Source organism: Antedon mediterranea, chromosome 5 (assembly GCF_964355755.1).
Source record: "Antedon mediterranea chromosome 5, ecAntMedi1.1, whole genome shotgun sequence".
NCBI classification, from domain to species: domain Eukaryota; kingdom Metazoa; phylum Echinodermata; class Crinoidea; order Comatulida; family Antedonidae; genus Antedon; species Antedon mediterranea.
In genome coordinates, this window is record NC_092674.1 from 2,014,844 (window position 1) to 2,037,306 (window position 22,463).

At 33.2% G+C, this 22,463-nt stretch overlaps 3 protein-coding genes across 3 annotated transcripts in view; 2 read left to right on the forward strand and 1 right to left on the reverse strand.

The window, feature by feature from the left end:
* Positions 1-22,463, forward strand: part of LOC140049547 (S-formylglutathione hydrolase-like) — a 126,865-nt gene that overhangs the window by 103,873 nt on the left and 529 nt on the right. The window contains exons 2-10 of the mRNA XM_072094446.1: positions 19,380-19,475; positions 19,873-19,953; positions 20,171-20,259; positions 20,938-21,036; positions 21,227-21,351; positions 21,450-21,514; positions 21,656-21,710; positions 21,968-22,066; positions 22,242-22,409. Coding sequence (XP_071950547.1) covers positions 19,396-19,475; positions 19,873-19,953; positions 20,171-20,259; positions 20,938-21,036; positions 21,227-21,351; positions 21,450-21,514; positions 21,656-21,710; positions 21,968-22,066; positions 22,242-22,409 — 861 coding nt within the window. The 5' untranslated portion in view covers positions 19,380-19,395. The remainder of the gene's footprint in view (positions 1-19,379; positions 19,476-19,872; positions 19,954-20,170; positions 20,260-20,937; positions 21,037-21,226; positions 21,352-21,449; positions 21,515-21,655; positions 21,711-21,967; positions 22,067-22,241; positions 22,410-22,463) is intronic.
* LOC140048800 (flavin-containing monooxygenase 5-like) lies at positions 82-6,042 on the forward strand. The gene is made up of 10 exons (XM_072093588.1): positions 82-163; positions 654-845; positions 1,091-1,260; positions 1,466-1,624; positions 1,935-2,061; positions 2,401-2,571; positions 2,879-3,137; positions 3,421-3,606; positions 3,785-3,918; positions 4,868-6,042. The coding sequence occupies exons 2-10, from the start codon at positions 664-666 to the stop codon at positions 5,043-5,045; spliced, it is 1,566 nt and encodes a 521-aa protein (XP_071949689.1). The 5' UTR covers positions 82-163; positions 654-663; the 3' UTR covers positions 5,046-6,042.
* On the reverse strand, positions 6,091-19,322 carry LOC140048799 (uncharacterized). The gene is made up of 18 exons (XM_072093587.1): positions 19,175-19,322; positions 18,785-18,826; positions 18,524-18,597; positions 18,102-18,170; positions 16,580-16,670; positions 14,996-15,119; positions 14,358-14,423; positions 13,659-13,785; positions 13,236-13,335; positions 11,522-11,580; positions 10,612-10,676; positions 9,532-9,666; positions 9,102-9,144; positions 8,782-8,896; positions 8,217-8,304; positions 7,822-7,891; positions 7,429-7,532; positions 6,091-7,118 (listed from the first exon to the last, which is right to left on the reverse strand). The coding sequence occupies exons 1-18, from the start codon at positions 19,272-19,274 to the stop codon at positions 7,001-7,003; spliced, it is 1,590 nt and encodes a 529-aa protein (XP_071949688.1). The 5' UTR covers positions 19,275-19,322; the 3' UTR covers positions 6,091-7,000.

The following is a 22,463-nucleotide window of genomic DNA, read 5'->3' on the forward strand; positions in this document are numbered from 1 at the left end:
GTCGCCGACGACGAAAAAATAAGGAAAGAATGAAAATAATATCGCCCTCTATAGTTAGGGTTTTTGCACAACAAAAAAACAATTTTTGTTGACTTTTCTCTTGTGACACACGGTCACGGTGTGTACTCTGTTGTAAAATATTTTGATAACCAAATAACCAAGTGTAAGTGTTTATTTGTTTAGAATTTATATCCTGCAATATATATTTCTCGTACATATACTTATATAATACGAACTTTAGCCAGGGAGTTTAAAACATGATTCCCGGAGTAGCTATTAGGCCTTGGCCTAATAATTAAGCCAAGCAAAATGAGTGTGCACACACACGTACTGCAGCAGCCTGATTTTTTCTTATTTTTGATGTATTTGACATTGTTTCAGCGAATCTGCACGTAGGCCTTTATAGGGTACAAAATAATTATATAGGTCCAGAAAATAATAATAGATAGGTCTAGAAAATAATGGATGAGACTGGCTGTTTGCAATGAAAAGGGTTTATGCTCCTGTTGTCTGCACACAGGTAAATATATAGGCATATTATAGTTGACCATCCATGCCAATATATAGCAAATAATGATGATTATTATTTTCTATGGTTGACTGATTGACACCCAATTGACCATGCTGCACTTTTATTCTATAAATCTTTTCAGAGAGTCTGAAATGGTAAAGCATCAGAGTGAGGCAGATGTATGTGTGATAGGAGCAGGAATATCTGGCCTTGTGACAGCCAAGTGTTTGAAAGAAAAGGGATTTAAAGTTGTTATCCTTGAGCAGACGGAGCTGATTGGTGGACTGTGGTGCTATAGAGATCACGGTTATGGCGTTATGAGGTTTACTCACATGTACGTTAAAAAGTGATTACGCAACAACTATGATCTGAGGGGCGGATTTAAGGGCGCTAAATTTCGCAAATTGTAATACAAAAGACGTACATCAAATTATCATTTTTAGGCCAAATTTCAAAATCCTGATCTGCCACTGTGATCTTGTAATTAAGTTTTTCCTTTTAAAATACAAAACAATCATAAAAACACAATACAATGATCTATTGCAATAAATATGCTATTTTTATCATTTTATTTTATAGAAATGTTTCAAAACACAATTACTCATTTTCTGATTTTCCCTTCCCGGAGGATGTACCAGATTTCCCTCATAATCGGGATATGGCTCAGTATATCAATGACTATGTTGTCAACTTTGGCCTTGATAAGTTAATTCATTTTAACACCAAGGTTGACAGAGTTGAAAGGTCAGGTATGTTTGTCTAAAAAGTTAGGAATCGAATATTAATTATATAAATGTACTGTATAATGTATTTAAGAAGGCTTTTAGCTTTATAAACAAAAGTTTAGTTGGCTCAGCCATATTTTTTCTGTTTTGAGTGGGTTGCAGCAGAACATTCAGTAATAATTTGATTTTATTATTATTTGTAATTTGTATGCAAATGATCTTTTTGAAGGAGATGGTTGGAAGATAGCAGCTACTAAAACTGAAAAAGGCGGCAGTCATCTCTCAGTATCAGAAGAAATAATTTATCACACCAAATACGTTGCCATTGCAACGGGGCATCATGCAGAACCAAAAAGGCCTTATTTTCCAGGACAAAACACATTCAAAGGTAAAGGGGGGGGGGGGGGGAACTTGTAACAATACATAGTAACATACAGTATAGTACTGTATAAAGTTTCTATATTTTAACTTTTTGCTGTTTTGCACTAGATAAGTTTTCATGTTTCATACAAGCCACAAGTTTGAATCTATTAAACAAACTAAGCAAACTTAGATACATAGTAACATACAGTACTGTATAGTAAACAAATTTGCATTATTTTAACTGTCTGCTGTTTTGCACCAAAATAAATTGTTTAATGTTTCATACACATCCACAAGTTTTAATTTAAATATAATATTATCTTTATCTTTTTAAGGTCAGATAATACATAGTGTCGACTATAAAGATGCAATTTCTAATGGTTTTACCGGTAAACGAGTCTTAATCGTTGGTATTGGCAACAGCGCTGTTGATGCTGCTGTAGATTGCGCAACAACTGGCAGGTAAATATATTGATTAATTGATTGCTATTATTAGCAGATTATTAGTTATCAGTTATCCTCTGGGACAGAAAGTTACATCAAAGTTTGTTCATTCAATTCTGTCTTTTGCTATATGTTCTTGGGTTTTCTTTCTCCGACATAATCAACTTTGTTTTTTTAGTCTCCCTTCTATAGCAAATTGTAGAAATGTTTTGTCTATTTCATGCCTAGCTTACCTGGATAAACTGACAATAGCCCTTTTTCCTAGATCCGAGATATAACTTGAAAATTAGAAATTTTCATTAAATAAATTGTGAAAACGTTTTATTTTAAAAATTAACTTTTCCATTTTTGTTTCAGATGTAAACAAGTTGTTATAAGCACTCGGTCAGGAGCATGGGTTATCCCTAACTACATATTTGGACTTCCAACTGACCATTACGCTTCTCGGCTTTTCTTATGGTTACCATGGAAAGTCTCCAACTTTATTTTTGAGAAAGTTGTATCCATAATTACTGGATCACCAGAAAAGTATGCCAACTTTTGCATTTGAATATATTTCTAGGTACAGTATCAGATAACATTAATACAAAGATGAGTCTATGGATTTGGGCTGGACTAATATGTCTGGTTTTCTGTAAGTCTGGTATTCATAATGTGTTTCTAATGGTAAAAATTAATTTGGGAAATTTTGAACCTGGAGAAAAATCTGATTTTGGGAGAATTTCCGGTTTCAGAAAGTTCCGGTTTTGGGAGAGACAGTATGATAAAGTTCACTTATTTGTTAGTAACACTTTTTATATAAATTATCCTATCGACATTAATATTTTATTTTTAGATGGAAACTAAACCCAAAAATGAAAATCTTACAAACACAGCCGACTGTTAGTCCAACTCTTATACATCACATCCAGCGAGGGAACATTCAAATTAAACCTAACATTACCAAGATTGACGGTTCTACTGTACACTTTACAGACGGAACATCCATCGACACGTATTGTATTGTGTACTGTACAGGATACAGTATAAGTCTACCGTTTCTTGACGAAGATATAAAGAGGGATATATTGGATAATGAAACTAACCAAATCACGGTGATTTTCACTTTTAATGTCATGTACTGCTCTGTGATAACATTTTAATTTAAAACTAATTAAATAAGCTACACTTATTTTATCATTTTAAAGCTCTGTCCACACTATCAAACTAGTTTAACAAAATAGTGTGATGTACCCAAATATGGTAGTGATATGCCCAAATTTGGTAGTGTTATGACGTCATCATGTCCATTTATATATGGGCACGTCACATTTTGTTGTCACATAAAGTTTGATAGTGTAGGCAGAGCTTAACAAAGTTTTCTTTTTAATATTGCAGCTATATAAGAATGTGTTTTCACCCAGAGTGGGAAGTTCTTTGGCATTCATAGGTTTTGTACAGCCAGCTTCTGGAGGAATTCTGACCATGTCCGAAACACAAGCGATGTGGTTCACCCAGCTGTGTCGGCAAAAGGTCAAACTACCAAGTCCGAAACAAATGCAAAAAGCAATAAAAAAAGAAAATGTAATATTCTTGCATGTTTTTATTTATTTTAGCTAATTTTAATGAAAACTGCTACATCTTAATATTTCTCTGTGATTTTGTGCTATTGTGAGGCTTATTGAGTGTTGGTGGTAGTGTGAGCAGTATTTCTTTATTATTTTCTTGATTTATTGGCTTGTTCTTGGTGTTTTATCTTCAGGAAGACAATGAAGGACGTTACTACAAGTCTGCCCGACACACAATTCAGAAAGATCCGATTCTATACAACGATGAAATAGCAAGCCTTATCGGTTCAAAACCACAATTATGGAGACATCCAACTATGGCGATTAGGTTTGTCATCATGTTGCTTTCAAATCGACAATTTTTTATTTTCTTATCTGTCCTCATCAAACTTTATGGGACAAGAAATGTGATGTGCCTATATATGGACATGATGATGTCATATTACTACAATATTTTGGCATATCCCTACCATATTTGGGTACATCACATTTTTTGTGAAACAAATTTGATAGTGTAGACAGAGCTTTACAGGCAAAAAAACAATGTAATGTGATGTAACAGAATTTGAATTACCCTCAACTAAGCTTGTTTGTCTCTCTTGATTATGCTTGAGAACTCTTCATTTGCATATGGACACAATTTTAAATGATCAATTGTCTCTGGAGAAAGATGACTAGCGATCTATGAATATTAAGTGCTGGCGAACGGAGAGGCGTAAAAGGTTCCTCTACTTTTCTTAAATTTTGTGTGTAACATGCTTAGAAACATTGTATTAGGCACTATATAAAGCTCTATCTACACTCTTTCACAAACAAATGTGTGATGCACCTACAAATATGGTAGCAATATCCTCAAATATGGTAGTGATATGATGTCATTGTGTCCATATATTGCATCACCTTTTTTTGTCAAATAAAGTTTGATAGTGTAGACAGATTTGGAGTGGAGCTGTGGCTTGGTGGTTATGATACTTTGCTACCAATCTAAGGGTCCTGGGTTCAAGTCCTGTCATATGTCAGGGTTTTTTTCTCATGACAATTTACAACCACTCCCAAAGATAATAAGTCTTTGTTTATGTAGAGCATCTTGTGTATATGTTTGTCTTGTGAATGGGATTGCCACCTTTGAGAAGGATAGTGAATTAATTCACTTGTGGTTATCCTTGGCAATTTGCCTAAAATGAGAATTAAAAAAATAAAAAGAGCTTTAGACTGCCATTATTATTATTAAATATATTATGGTCAAGTTATTAATTATCATTTTTTTCACTTTTTAGGTTGCTACTGAGTAGTTGCGGAGCAGCCCAGTGGCGATTGCAAGGGCCATTCCAATGGTCTGGGGCTAGCGAGACCGTGAGGAACACGCCAATAGCAAACCTTTATAAGTTTTCTTCAACTTGTATATTATTACTAATACTTTATGTTATCTACAAACTAGTGACGTTATTCTGTTAAGACATAATAAATAAAAAACAAAGAAGTACACTTGTCATGATGCTTAAGTTCGGCAATTATAAAGTCAAGCATTATTTTAACCGACCAAAGTAGCTCCTAAATACAGTGAAGCATCAAGGATTGGATGCTGAACATCTTACTTTGTGCATTGTAATTTTCAAAATTTAGGGTGGGATCTGGAGAGGAGAGACTCTCACCTTCCCTGGAGAGGAGAGACTCTCACCTTCCCTGGAGAGGAGAGACTCTCACCTTCCCTGGAAAGGAGAGACTCTCACCTTCCCTGGAGAGGAGAGACTCTCACCTTTCCTGGAGAGGAGAGACTCTCACCTTCCCTGGAGAGGAGAGACTCTCACCTTCCCTGGAGAGGAGAGACTCTCACCTTCCCTGGAGAGGAGAGACTCTCACCTTCAATGGAGAGGAGAGACTCTCACCTTCCCTGGAGAGACTCTCACCTTCCCTGGAGGGGGAGTCAATTATGCTTAAATGTTTAACTTGCTGTTAAATACTGTATATTTTACTATTTGTAGAAATGATTGTAAAAATAAACCAGTATTTCAGATTTTAGTGCAATGATAATTTACAGTAAGTTATAATAATTGATTTTAAATGTACTCTTTAAATTATACTATATTTTAAATTATAAAGACAAGAGTGTATCTTAAGCTCAGTCTACACTATAAAACTTTATGTGACAAAAAAATGTAATGTGCCCATATATGGACACGATGATGTCATATCACTACCATATTTGGGCGCATCACACTTTTTTTGTCAAACTAGTTTGTGTAGACAGAAGTTGTGTGATAATCTATAAATAAAATCACTGTAATGAAGGTTTTCTGGTAGTTTGAATCAATGTTTGTCCGAGTTTATGAGGTCAAGTAGTATATGTATGAAACGCCATATGTGCCAAAATATCTATCTTTTTTACTATGGTAATATTGAGTCAAAACTCCATCTAGAACCTTGAATATGACTGGAATAGCGGTACTGTAAGTCTTTTTTGTGATAAGAGAAAAAAATTAATAAAATACTGACAACAAACTCTTCTGTATTGTTTAAACATTTAATATTATTATTGCTTAAAATAGCAGTTTCTATTTTTACCACAATATATTGCACAATTTGTCTTTATAACAAATTTTAAATTAGAGCACCAGTCCCCAAGGTGTGACTTAAAAATAGCTTTACAAAGTCACTGGTGTGAACAAGCACCATACACCTACATATTCATGAATGTACAGTATCAACAACATTTTGTTACTACCAAATGCCTGTTCACATGTAACTTGATTATTTAACCAAAACATTTCAACATAATCATTTGTGTAAAATTATATTAAAATACCACCATATAAAATACTATTAACCCTAATATAGAAATTATAACCTTTATAATATTTTGTTCAAAAATGGTTTAATTGAAGAATGCCCATATAAAATACCCTATATAATATTTTGTTCAAATAATTTACTTACATTACTAAAACATCACAGTTTATTTCAACCAAACACCAGACGTCAAATACAACTGTTCTAAATGTTGCTGCCCTCAAGACATGGACAGTAGTACACTGGTCGTTAAGTATTGAGTAATATGATTATTAAGTACATGGTTTAGAGCACCGATATGGCCTTAATAATTAAATGACTGTACATGGTTACAGCACCTATATAACTTTAAAAATCCCAGAGCATCCATATTGCCTTAATTATTGCATCACTGTACATGGTTAGAGTATCTCAATATGGCCTTAATAATCATAGGGCTGTACATGGTTAGAGCATCGATATAGCCTTAATAATCATAGGACTGTCCATGGTTAGAGCATCGATATAGCCTTAATAATCATAGGACTGTCCATGGTTAGAGCATCGATATAGCCTTAATAATCATAGGACTGTCCATGGTTAGAGCATCGATATAGCCTTAATAATCATAGGACTGTACATGGTTAGAGAATCGATATAGCCTCAACTATGGCAAATCCAACAGCAAAGATAAAGAAGGCAGCCATCACATACTGTAAATAATATAACATTTCAGGTAGCTTCCAAGGTGTGTTTATATTCCTAAGAATAAAAGCATAATAAATAAGCTTTAGAAATCAAATCAAAGTAAATTACATATATTTAACATATTCTGGTTGCAATCCCATTTTTAGAGGGAAAAGTCACCAAAAAGAATCTTAAGCCTGTCGCACACTAGAACTGGCACGAGTAACACTTGGCTCACTAAAAAATTTGCCGCAAACTGTGATCGCGTTCTATCGGACGCACACTAATTCTCCGGCGCACACTGTGAGTCAAGTGTTACTCGTGCCAGTTGGCTCAGTTGAGTGTGCGCCGGGCTTTAGAGATATGCAATAAAAACATATTTAACCTATATTTTTCTTTTCTGCTTCCCTGTATCATTAGAAAAACGAACAAACCCAGCTCAATATTCAATAAGGCAGATGAAAAGAACTCCAAGATGTTAACAAAGCCCTGAAAATAACAAAATATTATGTTATTGTATTCTATCATATCATATCATACCATTTATTTCGTCAGTACAAAAAAAAAAGAACAATACAAAAGTAAATCAATGAGGCCGGAAAACCTAAAAGTTATAAATAAAAATAACCGTCGAGAGGCTCTCCACATCGAAATACTTACATAAAATGAATAATACATGCACAGTTTATTTCAAGAAACAATATTATTTTACAACTTTATATTCAAAATATATTAAGCAATATTTTTGTTAATGTCCTTATTTTGTTTTGTTCCTTACCGTTGGATTTGTCATACACACAACACAAATGATGGCATATATCATAAGGAACACTACAGGTTGGAAAACTCTGAAAAAAAATTAACACTTTGTTTATTAAAACTATTAGAACAAGTCACTTTAGTTTAGCATACATTAAATTTAGATTTTTTTAAATGAAATGTACACTGTATGGTTTAACAACATTCCCTACATTAATAGCTAAAGAGAATTTGACAGGATTTGAACCCACGATTCTGGGTTTACAAGGCAAGCACCACTAAGTATTATACAGTAGCATCATGGAAGAGTAAAATCACACTCTTAACTTCTCTTAATTTTACTCTTCCCTGGTAGCATCTAATTTTTTTTAAATTAGCTGGGCTATATTGAAGTGAAACAAGTAAATGAAATACCTTAATTGCGTTACTCTGTGAAGTTTGTTAATTGCCTCATTATCAGAAGACGTCTTCTTTCCAATCGTAGCCTCCAGTACACCTCCCACTAACAAGAAATCAAACATTCAAATTTATAAACTTCGACATTATTTGCAAATACATTGAATACATCATCAACAAAAAAGAATTGTTTATATTTGCATACATACACATGTAATTATTATTTGCATACATACACATGTATTTAACATTTGCATACATACACATGTGTTTTATATTTGCATACATACACATGTATTTAATATTTGCATACATACACATGTGTTTCATATTTGCATACATACACATGTATTTAATATTTGCATACATACACATGTATTTAATATTTGCATACATACACATCAATTTAATATTTGCATACATACACATGTGTTTCATATTTGCATACATACACATGTTTCATATTTGCATACATACACATGTGTTTCATATTTGCATACATACACATGTTTCATATTTGAATACATACACATGTATTTAATATTTGCATACATATACATGTGTTTAATATTTGCATACATACACATGTGTTTCATTGCTGTGCCGTAAGTGAGGTAGGACACTGTCACGCTTACAGCTATAAATATCTGAATAGATTCTCCAATCCAACTAAATTCTGGAAAATCCTCAAGAATTATCTGAAAAAATCAATTATTTTTCTATTGTCAACTATCAGCCTAAAATTTAAAAATATTAAGCCAAAATATTAAGCCTAAATATTGAGTTATAAATATGATGGTATACACCTGAGAGCGCCTAGAATACAGTTCCAGGTAAAATGATGATATACTGTACATCCCTCAAAATCAAAAGAAAATACAAATCAATTACAATTTTACTTACAGAAGTCAATGGAACTGTAGCAATTTCACCAATTTCTTTTGATCTTTATCAAAATGTAAAATAAATCAAATTCAACATCAAACAAATCAAATCCATTTCAATTTATCTAATCCCAAATTTACATTCATAAAGCTATGTTATCTAAAACAGTATCATAAACTATGTAATTGTTAATGTCTGTCTACACTATCAAAAATAATGTGATGTGCCCAAATATGGTAGTGATATGACATCATCATGCCCAGGATGGATTGAAGGAGGGAAAATAAAATTAAGTTAAGCACTTCATTTCACTACTTTTGGTAGTCTTTTACGGTATTTCAAAATCCTGGATCCGTCACTGGTGCCCAAATGTGTGAACATCATTTTTTTGTCACATAAAGTTTGATAGTGTAGACAGAGCTTTAAGGGTAAGAAATGACTATTTCACCTCTCTAATGAGTAGTTTGAGCATGATGACAAGATGGTTGGCAATGGATGTTGCGTTGTCTCATTAACTACGACTGAATACATCGGAGAACATTCTGAATCAGTCTGAGGTACAATACGAAGAACTGCTAGCACCCTGTTGGTCAAAATATATGTGTTGTTTGTAAACATTGTTATTAATATAAATACAGTAACGTAGCCACAAGATATGGGGTTGTGCGGTTTTCACAAGAAAATGGAACAATCAAACCAACCATGCAACATCAAAGACAATGAAAACACTGCTTGTGTTGTGTCAGATGTAAGAACTTCAGAAATAGTAGTTTTCATTTTCATTTTGTTTTGCTTTACTTGTTTCTCCACACTTCAACCATTCAAAAGTACAATATATTTTTATACATAAGAACAAAAAAACAAATACACCTGCATACTGGAGGTCAAACAAACAAATGACCTGACCTGACCTTGAACTATATCATATGTCGTAAATTTGCTACAGATTGTATTACATCTAATAAATTCAAGGATTGGTTTATTAGAAATCCTGAGCTTTCTGTTAGACTTAGGAAAAGAAAAGAATTTGTTGAGCCCCTATGTAAAACAAACCGATACTATAATAGCCCTATGCTTTATCTTACACGCCTCCTTAATGAGAGATACAGTAGGTTTTAACTCAGTAAAACTAAAGACATTTTTTGAAGATGTATAAATAAATTAAACATAATATGTGAATATGTACAAATAAAATACTACTGTAAATAACTTAATAACTCCATAATTTTCAAATTTTCTAATTTTATCAAATTTCATAATCTTGTAAATAAATAATGAATTTCCATATTTCCCTTATTTAATTAAATTTTTAAATTTGTAGATAAATTTTAGCTAAATTTGTATTTTTATGTATTTTTCTTGTGCAATATGTTTGATTCCACTTTATTTGTTCTTTGATTTCTATGTGCACTTTATATTCTGTTTTATGCCTGTTTTAAATGTTTTTATATAGTATCATGTAATTCATGCAATAAAATGAAATGAAATGAAAAAATTGTACAAATTGCAAACATACAATCACACTTACCACAGAACATTAAGCACCATGCACGTTGTCAACGCACTAAATGAAGCCAAAAAGAAACACCTTACCTGAAAGAAGGCAAAAAACATGGGTTTCAGATGCTAATAATTGAACAGTGTTACGGTGTTATGGACCTATTTATACTCCTGGGTGAGGGGGAAATACAAACAGACAGCTTACCTGTTATGGATCTATTTATACTCCTGGGTGAGGGGGAAATACAAACAGACAGCTTACCTGTTATGGATCTATTTATACTCCTGGGTGAGGGGGAAATACAAACAGACAGCTTACCTGTTATGGACCTATTTATACTCCTGGGTGAGGGGGAAATACAAACAGACAGCTTACCTGTTATGGATCTATTTATACTCCTGGGTGAGGGGGAAATACAAACAGACAGCTTACCTGTTATGGACCTATTTATACTCCTGGGTGAGGGGGAAATACAAACAGACAGCTTACCTGTTATGGACCTATTTATACTCCTGGGTGAGGGGGAAATACAAACAGACAGCTTACCTGTTATGGATCTATTTATACTCCTGGGTGAGGGGGAAATACAAACAGACAGCTTACCTGTTATGGATCTATTTATACTCCTGGGTGAGGGGGAAATACAAACAGACAGCTTACCTGTTATGGACCTATTTATACTCCTGGGTGAGGGGGAAATACAAACAGACAGCTTACCTGTTATGGATCTATTTATACTCCTGGGTGAGGGGGAAATACAAACAGACAGCTTACCTGTTATGGACCTATTTATACTCCTGGGTGAGGGGGAAATACAAACAGACAGCTTACCTGTTATGGATCTATTTATACTCCTGGGTGAGGGGGAAATACAAACAGACAGCTTACCTGTTATGGACCTATTTATACTCCTGGGTGAGGAGGAAATACAACTTACCTGTTCTTTAACAGGTTCAACCTTACTGTATAGAATAGGAAGGATATTTATAACACCACCTGAAAAAGAAAAGAAATAAAGTGTTTATCATAGTCTTAGTAGTACATATATCATAATGTATAATGTGCCCAAATATGGTAGTGTAATGGCCAAATATGGTAGTGTAATGGTCAATTATGGTAGTGTAATGGTCAATTATGGTAGTGTAATGGTCAATTATGGTAGTGTAATGGTCAAATATGGTAGTGTAATGGTCAAATATGGTAGTGTAATGGTCAAATATGGTAGTGTAATGGTCAAATATGGTAGTGTAATGGTCAAATATGGTAGTGTAATGGTCAATTATGGTAGTGATATGGGCACATCACATTGTCACATAAAGTATTATTTAATAAAGTAGCAGAAGCTGATTTATTTTGGTCTTGTTTGTCATATTTGTTAATGAAGTTTCTATTATTTTATGAATAAAATAAAATAAAATTAATGAAGTTTTTTCAAGTAGAGTATTTACACATCAATATGTTAATTAAATTTAAAAAATGAGTGATAACATACATTAACATGCTCACCTATTTCTATAAAGCCTTGTTTACACTATCAAACTTTATGACAATGTGATATGCCCATATATGGACATGATGATGTCATATCACCACCTTATTTGACCATATCACTACCATTTGGGCACATCACACATTTTTTGTCAAAGTAGTTTGATAGTGTAGACAGCTTAGCGTCAAAAGTACTATACTTTGTCTAGAGGGCGCTTTAAAATTATTAAGATTGACGAGGTATATTCAGAGCGTCATTTCGACGATCGAGCATTCTCTACTTCTACGGAGCGCCATGTATGCCTTTATTTACTTCCGAAATAGAAATAGTACTACGGTAACGGTTCAGTGCACCAAATTTAGCACCAGTGGAGCACAGTGATATAAAATAGAAATAAGTCAAACTTTATGACAATGTGATATGCCTATATATGGACATGATGATGATGTCATATCACCACCTTATTTGGGCATATCACTACTATATTTGGGCACATCACACATTTTTTGTCAAAGTAGTTTGATAGTGTAGAGAGAGCTTTAGACTACAGCTTCTTGTTGTACTTTAACATATTTATTATTATAGAAACTATTTAAAGATGTATTGTCCCTTGAAACACAAAAAAATGAAGGTCAAAATATTCTAAATTTAAAGTGGCCATATCAAAGTAATATTAAAGTTATTCACTTTAAGTCAAAAATTTGAGCCAAAAACAACAAGTTTACGTAATTAACAGGTAAATTAGTTTGATTACATTTCATCTGGAAAATCGTCACGAGCGAAAGTAAACAAAGATTTCAAACCATGAGTACGCACTATGCATATGCTAAATTAGGATTGTTTACAACTCGTCACGGTTAAGAAGGTATTTTCACACAGATCATGAGGAAGTTTTATGATTATGCATACAGAGTAGCCAAACAAGCGCGTTTCATTATGGGATTTGTTTTGATTGAAAACTTTGACTGGAAGTCAAAGTTATTTTTTTAACAAAAAAACTTCTGTATTTCAGTTAAAATTTTTTTTTTTTCGAAAAATTTTTGGTGATAGTTAATAACTATTATGATACTTCAAAATGACCCACCTTTTTTCGAAATCTTTAATTTTTTATTTTTTTGGAATTAGTCAAAGGGACAATACATCTTTAAATTATAATATGTACCTAAAGCAACCGTTCCCATGAGAAAGGATGAGCCTATTTTACTGAAGTCATTAGTAATAGGGTTGCCCACCTCAGCACCAACTCCAGTCGTGGCTATCACCTGCAATAACAAAAACAACAACTTGACTGCAATGACAACTCCTATTCAGTGAGGGGACAATCTACAGATGACACTTTGTTGGGTCTCAAAGGTGTCTCTAAGGCTTAGTTTCCACTAGAGATGCAACACAAGGACGTAGCTCAACGTAAGTGAGTTGACCAATCACAAGCGATGGATTATTCGAACTGTCGCTTGTCATTGGTCAACACGCTTACATTGCGCTTGCGTTGCGTCATAGTGGGAACAAAGATTTAATAGGTGTTCTACTGTATATGCCAACACACAATTTATCAGCGATGTTATTAAACAAATAGATTACATACCACTGCTACTAGAACACCACCTTTGAAGAGTGTCATCACTGATATAGTGACTTTGATTAAATCTCCCAGAAACACAATACTTAAGGCTAGCAACCAGATGTAGAATGGGATTACATTCACATAATTCCTAGTAATCAAATATTATATAATGAAGTTAAATAAATTTGTATATGTCTTTGTACAGTATACTAAGTAGAAAGCCAGATCAACTGGAGAAGTGCTCAATACCATGGGTAGAGCTTAATACAATATAATACAATTGTTGTACAGTATATGTATTTGTTGACGAATTAAAACACAGTGAATTATATAGACATACATATATAGAACATTGCATTGTGTTATTGAACTGGCTTATAAGATAGATTTAAACATTACGGTGTTTAAATATATGGGACTACAATCAGCTACGAGCTACGCTAAGTGGAACCATTGGTACTATGTTAGTTTTCCAGTTGAACATTGAATTATCTATCATACAACTTCACAATTTTGACAACATCATCTTTGAATTGTAGGCCTACTGACTATTATGTATATACCGTAAGCAATTTATTTGGTCAAACCAATGAAAAATGGTTTAAAATTAGCTTAACTTGTCAAATAAATGAAATAGAAATAGAAATAGAAATTGCAGTTTGTAGTGGGTTTGTATTTGTTATTCTCAAGAATGTGGTATGGTGAGGAGGGAGGACTTACTCTATTCTGAAGAGCTGTGCAAAGGCTTCACTCCCAGCCAATGAGAAACCAATAATGGCTGCCATGCTATAAAGATAAAATAATTATTCTTTGCTTTAATTTTATATCTTTTAAAAAATCATATTATATATTATACATTGTATATCCAATCCTATGATATCCTGATCAACATTTATTGGTTAAATAATTACAACTTTAAAAGTATTGTATTGACTGCCATGTCAAATGACTACTGTTGTGGAAGGAAAGGAACACCATAAAAATTCTTTTAAAATTAACATTTCGCAAACTTTACAAGACCCATTTGACATACTACGCAATCCTGTGTATAGCAACATTGAAGGACTGAAATTCATTCATCTTTTTTGTTTTTTTTTAGTCTAACACTAACAGTGTACTTTAGGTATGACTATGATCTGCTAAATCTCTGTAAATTCAACTTAATTATTTGCCAAATAATTGCTCACAAAACTAGCAAAGGTTTGTTTGTGGATAAAAAGGTAAATTTGGAGTGCTTCATGGGTAGAAATCAACCACCTACTGCGACGGTTGTTGAATGATGCAATTACTATTTTGCAATGCATCGACTTAGTTTGCGTAATGTTAATTTAAACAACAAACGGTACAATAAAACTCACAGAAGAAAGAACACAGATGCATCAAAGGGAATCCATAAATAATGCGGAAGGTACAATATACACATACTGTGCAGATTTATTACGTTATCACTTTCTTCGTATCTTCTAATTTTACGGTTGACACCTAGGTAATGTGAACAATATTATTTTCAGTCAGTACAGTACTTTTGATGCTTAAGCTCTGTCTACACTATCAAACTATTTTGACGAAAAAGTGTGATGTGCCCAAATATAGTAGTGCTATGCCTAAATATAAATATATAGTATTATGACATCATCATTTCCATGGGTACACCACATTTATTTGTCACATAAAGTTTGACAGTGTAGACTTTTAGACTGTAGAGTTTTATAGAATCTTTGTGAATAATGTACCATTGGATATCCACTGTTCTCTTCCTTTCTCTGACAACATCAACATCATTTGCAATCAATTTTCTGTTGAATTACAAACTACAATATTTTTAAATTAATTTTATTTAATTTTTTTTTTTTATTTAATTTTTTTTTTATGGAAAACAAATTAACAGATACACATTTTGCTGTTGCATTATATTTTTCAATGCAGCATTATTTTTTGTTTAAATTCTTGTTCTATGTGTGTACAGTAGTGGTGTAACTTGACAACAAACATGCAGGAATTTTACAATGATAAAAAAGAAAAAAAAATGAATTACTACTGACTACACTGTAAATATTATATAATGCTTTGGACTTACAAATGCGAGAATAGTAGTGTATCATTGGCCGTTACCAACACTGGCGATTGAAGAAACAAATGGGCAAGGGTGTGCAGGCTAGCCGACACACTTCTCTTGGCAATAGAGGGCGCCGCACTTGATGGATCCTCAATGGATACGATGTCTCAAAATCAAATAGAGCAGATAAATTTTATTATTATTATATTTTAAAATTAATTATAAATTAGCCTAATTTGCTTTTTATTAGTCCAAATGCAATTAAGCACCAATGAATTAGCATGTGCTTCTTGTTGTTAAATTCATCTGGTTTTATAAACTATACCTATTTTCCTTGGGGTAAAAGTGGATTTTGATAGACTGGCTAACCAAGAGAAGTTTTGCTCGCAAACAAGAATTAGTAAGTAGGAAGTAGAACCCCTATTAAGGGGACACCCTTTGGGACCAAACGAAGTGTCACTGTTAGGGGTTGGATGGCCGTAACAGTAAAATTTGTTTTCTTGTTTGTTTCACCGGAAACTGTTCCCTTAGTAAAAGTGTCCCTTAAATAGAGGTGTCCTCTTAGTAGAAGTGTCTCTTGAATAGGGTGTCCCCTGAATAGAGGTGTCCCTTGAATAGGTGTCCTCTTAGTAGAGGTGTCCCCTAAAGCTTGGTTCCCACTGCAGACAAAATGCCAGCACTAGGACGCAATGCAAGCTAGTTGACCAATGACAAGCGACAGTTTGAATAACCCATTGCTGGTGATTGGTCAACTCACTTGCGTTATGCTTACATCCTTGCGTTGCTTCCTAGTGAGAACCAATCTTTAGACGTGTCCCAAAGCAGGGTTTTCACTGTATTAATCAAGTCTAGACTATAAAACTGAGTGTACGTTAAACCCTCTTACCATCTGCAGCCTGTTCACCATTCTCATCTTCCTTCTCATCGTCATCATCCTCACTATGTAACTCATTCAATGGAACAGCCTCAAGATCTTTCTAAATATCAAAATAGTACATGAGTACACAGTGTCATACAAGAGTGTGGTTGGAAAGCAATTTTACAATATAATGTATAACAACACTGACTTCACTAGTATTTAAAACTATGGAAACATTCATTAGGAATAATATAATGGATTATATGGAAAGCAACAATTTGTTCACCAAAAGTCAACATGGTTTTCGGCCGGGTAGGTCATGTAATACAGCACTACTAGAAGCGATAAATCAGTGGACCAAATGGTTAGATGAAGGTTCGAGTTTCGATTGCGTTTTCTTGGACTTCAAGAAAGCTTTTGATAGCGTTCCACATAAGATTAATCAACAAGCTGAAATCATATGGTATAGGAGGAAACTTAGTGCAGTGGATAGAGGCGTTTCTTACTAATAGATCACAGGTAGTTGTTGTAAATGGTGTTAGGTCAAACAGCAAAAGAGTAACAAGTGGAATACCTCAAGGAAGTGTTCTAGGACCACTGCTCTTCAACTTGTATATCAACGACCTTCCTGATCAAATCGATTCCGAGATAACAATTTTTGCTGATGACACCAAGATTTTTAGAAAAATAAATAATTTAGATGATACCAAAAAGTTACAAGATGACATTGACAAGCTGTTTAAATGGTCTATAAAATGGCAACTACCGTAAAAATCTAGTGCCATGCATTTTGGTAGGAAGAACATTACATTTCAATACAAAATGGGCCATGCAGAAAACAAGAAACTGCTACAATAGGTCTCCAAAATGACAGATCTCGGGGTCGTAATTGACGATAAATTAACTTTCGAATCCCATGTGGCTCAAGTTGCTATGAAAGCAAATCAAAAGCTGGGCATCATATATAGGTCTTTTGATTATTTATCCTGTCACTCCTTATCTCTTCTGTACAAATCGATTGTAAGAGTAAGACCATCCATGGAATATTGCAGTACTGTTTGGCAGCATGTTATTTTGAAGGAATCTGATAAGTTGGAAAAGGTTCAACAGCGTGCATCAAGAATGATAGCAGATTTATATCAGTATGAGTACAGTCAACGGCTTTCCAAAATGCACCTTCCTACTCTAGAATACAGAAGATTGAGATCCGCAATGATTCAAGTATTCAAAATGTTCTACGGTTTCACTAAATGTAACAATGAGGATTTTTTTAGGTTAACCACTTAAGTGAGTAAACCTCGTACTCACTTAAGGATACGGCAGAAATTTTTTACAAACTCTATTATCGACACATGGAACAACTTGCCTCAGGATGTAATAAAAGCTGCAAATGTTAATCAATTTAAAAACCGACTAGAAAAGTTTTGGAAACACCACCCACTAAAGTTTTCCCCATAATGATAGAACATGTAATAGAATATACCGGAGGGACACACAAGCATTGCTTTAGATGTCCAAGATCAAGGTAAATCAAGGTAAAAACACTTACCTGTGAACTATTGAGCAGATAGGATTGAGCTTTTTGAAGCAAGTCTACAAAGAATAGAAGCCCAAGAGCCTAGGGAGTAAGAAAATACAACAAATTAAGAAGAAAGACCAACAGCCTAGGGAGCAAGAAAATACAACAAAAAAATTATGAAGAAAGACCAACAGCCTAGGGAGCAAAAAAATACCACAGATTAAGAAGAAAAAACCAAGAGCTTAGGGAGACAAACAAATTACATCAATCATTTATAATAATTATGGTTTCTTGTTCAAAATTTGATTTATTTATAGATGAAATAGATAAAATATGATTTAGATATAGATGATAGGGTGATAGAAATGTTGTGTTGTGTTTATGACATAATGATGCTGACTTTGTAAAAAAAATAATGTTAATGATGATTTTGATATGATTATATAACGTACCTGCATTACATAACCCAACAAGAATGACACAAGGAATGGCGTGAACCCAGACTCCCCTGCAGTAACTGGTAATCCTAAAACAATAATTACAAAAAAAACACTTTTATTCAAAATTAAAATTTTTATAAACATGCATTTTCATTAAAAAAAACAATACAAAAATAATATTAAAAAGTTTTTTTTTATGAAATATATTTTTTATTAAACTGTTTAATATTAATTTTAATTTTAAAATGATGACAGAAGTTATTTAATACAAACCTAATATTCCAGTCCCCAAAATGGAAGCTATGGTCACAAAATCTGCAAGAAAAAAAAAATCAATGAAATGAAGGGTTATATATTGTTTAATAATTAATTAATATGTTAAATGCACTTTAAAAAAAGATTTGTTTTTACAACGAAAAGTATAGGGCCTAGGCACGGAAATACTTTCAAAATGCACATACGCACTTAAATACACAGTTAAAATTGCTCATAACACAATCAACAAAGACTAGAACCAAGGTCATTGAACAATGAGTATGAAATGATTTAGCCTCAGAATGATGGAGACGTAGGCCGCGGGGCAGAGAGACACACTGAGTGAGTAGCCTAGCATACGTAGCATCTACAAACTTAACTATAAAATGTTATAATATAGTCACTTACAACATTGTACATATATCCATATGTTTTTCCACGAATGTACATATTTATTTGATTTCTTAATTTCTCCATCTTCGGTATTTTCATGTTTCTTGTAATCCATATTTAATTTTAACAATAAAACGTCGTGATTTTATTTTTTTTTTCTCGTGTTGTTATAGCGCCACCTATCCTATCATTCATCACTAGATTTTGCAAATCCAGGGGTGGGTGGCGCAGAATCCATGCACGTTTGGTTCCTGAGGAACACCGGTTTTTCTGTTTGCAAGAAGTACAATAATTTGTTTTTTGCTAAGTCAAAAAGGTGTGATTTTTTAGTGCGGGTACTTTTCATGAACCTCTCCGTGCTAAGCTAATTTAAGATAATATTGTACTAGGCCTAGCCTAATATCTAATAGTAATACTAAGTCTAACTCTAAGCTAAGTACTAACTAGGCCTAGGCCTAGCCCTAGCTAGGCCTAGAGGCTAGGGCTAGCCTATAGGCCTGCTGGAGTAAGTAGCATCTATCATAATTCTATCTAGCTAGGCATAAATAGGCTTTGTCAAGCTAGCTAGAGGGATCCATCATAGGGCCTATAAATATGACCTAACTAGCTCACTACCTACTACAAGGTAGGCCTAGCCCTATTATTAAGCTAGACTTGCCTAGTAGTAGTAGTAGTACTTGGCCTAGGGTAGTAGATGATGATTTTTTTTTCAGCTACTCAGCCATGACTAACTTAGAAGAAAAAAGCAAGTCCAAGAGCTTCAACGGTTGGCAAAAGGTGTACACTCATGACAGGTGGGTGCATTTCAAATTAAATGTTCAAAAACACTGTCTATCGTGTGTCCATTTACTATTATATTACAGAAGCATATGCATTGCAACTTATTACTATATATAATTAGTTTATTTTTATAATTCAATACTTCATAATAATATACTAACTATATAGAATGGCTCTAATAATAATAAAATCTGTTGATTTTACACCTTGTTTTATAATTATTTTTTTCAGTTCTGAAGTTAAGTGTAAGATGACATTTGGCGTCTACCTGCCACCCAAAGCTGAAACAGAAAAGTGCCCTGTTATCTACTGGCTCTCAGGTAAATCAATTACAATACTAGATCAATTACAATACTAAAACAATTAAAATACTAAATCAATTACAATACTAGATCAATTACAATACTAGATCAATTACAATACTAGATCAATTGCAATACTAGATCAATTGCAATACTAGATCAATTGCACTAGATCAATTACAATACTAAATCAATTACAATACTAAATCAATTACAATACTAAATCAATTACAATACTAAATCAATTACAATACTAAATCAATTACAATACTAAATCAATTACAATGCTAGATCAATTACAATACTAAATCAATTACAATACTAAATCAATTACAATACTAAATCAATTACAATACTAGATCAATTACAATACTAGATCAATTACAATACTAGATCAATTACAATACTAGATCAATTACAATACTAGATCAATTACAATACTAGATCAATTACAATACTAGATCAATTACAATACTAGATCAATTACAATACTAGATCAATTTTATTGTACTGTAAAATACTGATAATGTAATGAAACATTTTTATTGATTTTTATCCTAAAAAAATAAATATTGTGTACTGTATGTTGAAGAAAAAGATCCTTTTCTATGTGTTATATAGAACAAATCAATTTGATTAAAAAAAATAATATTGACATACTTGAATAATCCTTCTCTTCTTATTTCTTTGTTTTAGGTCTTACGTGTACAGAGCAGAATTTTGTTGGCAAAGGTGGTGCTCAACAGTATGCCTCGGAACATGGAGTAATCATTGTTAATCCCGACACAAGTCCTCGTAAGTAAACGACCAAAACAAGCAATCGGTGTATTAAATTCTTTCTACACTATCAAACTTTATGTGATGTGCCCATATATGGACATGAGGATGTCATATCACTACCATATTTAGGCACATCACATAAAGTTTGATAGTGTAGACAGAGCTTTAGTGAAATGTTAATTTTGATTGTTACAATTTTACAAAGGTGGTTGCAACATTGAGGGTGAAGATGATTCATATGATTTTGGTTCAGGCGCTGGATTCTATGTGGATGCAACAGAGGATAAATGGAAGACCAACTATCGAATGTATTCCTATGTCACCAAAGAGGTTTGTAGCTTCTCCACAATTTGAGTAATTTCATCTCGAGATGATTTGATGCATTATTGCTGGAATCATTATTACCTTAAAATAACTTTCTTTTTCAGCTGCCGGAAATTATTAATAGTAACTTTCCAGTGGATCCAGAAAAAGCTTCCATCTTTGGGCATAGGTAACGCATAATTAATATTTATCTCCTCCAGAAATTTAAAACAAAGGTCTGCTGTTATCTTGTACAACAACTGTACATGAACATATTTTAGTAACAGTAAAGAATTTGATATAATTTATAAATATTGAATTTACTTTGTAGTATGGGAGGCCACGGTGCGCTGATTTGTGCCTTAAAGAATCCAGGCATGTACAAGGTAAGTTTTACCAAACACAATTTTCTAAAGCTCTGTCTACACACTATCAAACTTTATGTGACAACAACATTTTTCCCATATATGGACATGATGATGTCATATCACTACCATATTAGGGCACATCATACTTTTTTGTCAAACTAGTTTGATAGTGTAAACAGAGCTTTAGGGAAAAAAAACAAAAATGTGTAATAAATAGTATAATTTGGTTTAGTTATATATATATATTATATATTAAAATCCATTTTGTATTTCAGTCCGTATCAGCTTATGCACCAATATGTAACCCTATGCAGTGTCCCTGGGGTAAAAAAGCTTTCACTGGCTATCTTGGACCGAAGCAAGAAGCATGGAAAGTAAGTAGATTTCAACATTTTTATATTCAAATGAAGTGCCCAAATATGGTAGTGATGTGACATCATCATGTGTATATATAGACACATCACTTTTTTTTTGGTCACATAAAGTTTGTTAGTGTAGACAGGGATTTATAAAATGTTTTGAGGTTCAAATTAATTTGCAATTTTCTAGGAATACGATGCGTGCGAGCTTGTAAAGGTCTACAATGGTCCTCCTCTTGATATTTACATTGACCAAGGAAAGTCGGATAACTTCTTGAAGGAATCGCAGCTGCTGCCCGACAACTTTGTGGCAGCATGTACTGAAAGTAAAATGCCAGTGCAGCTTAATATGCAAGAGGTAAGACTTGGTAGTAAAGAACCAAACATCTTACAGTATTCAGGAATTGATATT

Bases quoted from the DNA above. Each gene is read 5' to 3' on its own strand.
- LOC140048799 (XM_072093587.1), bottom strand. From the start codon at position 19,274: ATGGATTACAAGAAACATGAAAATACCGAAGATGGAGAAATTAAGAAA. The intron at 18,598-18,784 runs GTTTGTATTAAA...TTATTGTTTTAG, and splicing joins TTTGGGGACTGGAATATTAG to GATTACCAGTTACTGCAGGG. The intron at 15,120-16,579 runs GTAAGAGGGTTT...CACATTACCTAG, and splicing joins TGGTGAACAGGCTGCAGATG to GTGTCAACCGTAAAATTAGA.
- LOC140048800 (XM_072093588.1), top strand. From the start codon at position 664: ATGGTAAAGCATCAGAGTGAGGCAGATGTATGTGTGATAGGAGCAGGA. The intron at 2,572-2,878 runs GTATGCCAACTT...TTTTATTTTTAG, and splicing joins ATTACTGGATCACCAGAAAA to ATGGAAACTAAACCCAAAAA. The intron at 3,919-4,867 runs GTTTGTCATCAT...TTCACTTTTTAG, and splicing joins CATCCAACTATGGCGATTAG to GTTGCTACTGAGTAGTTGCG.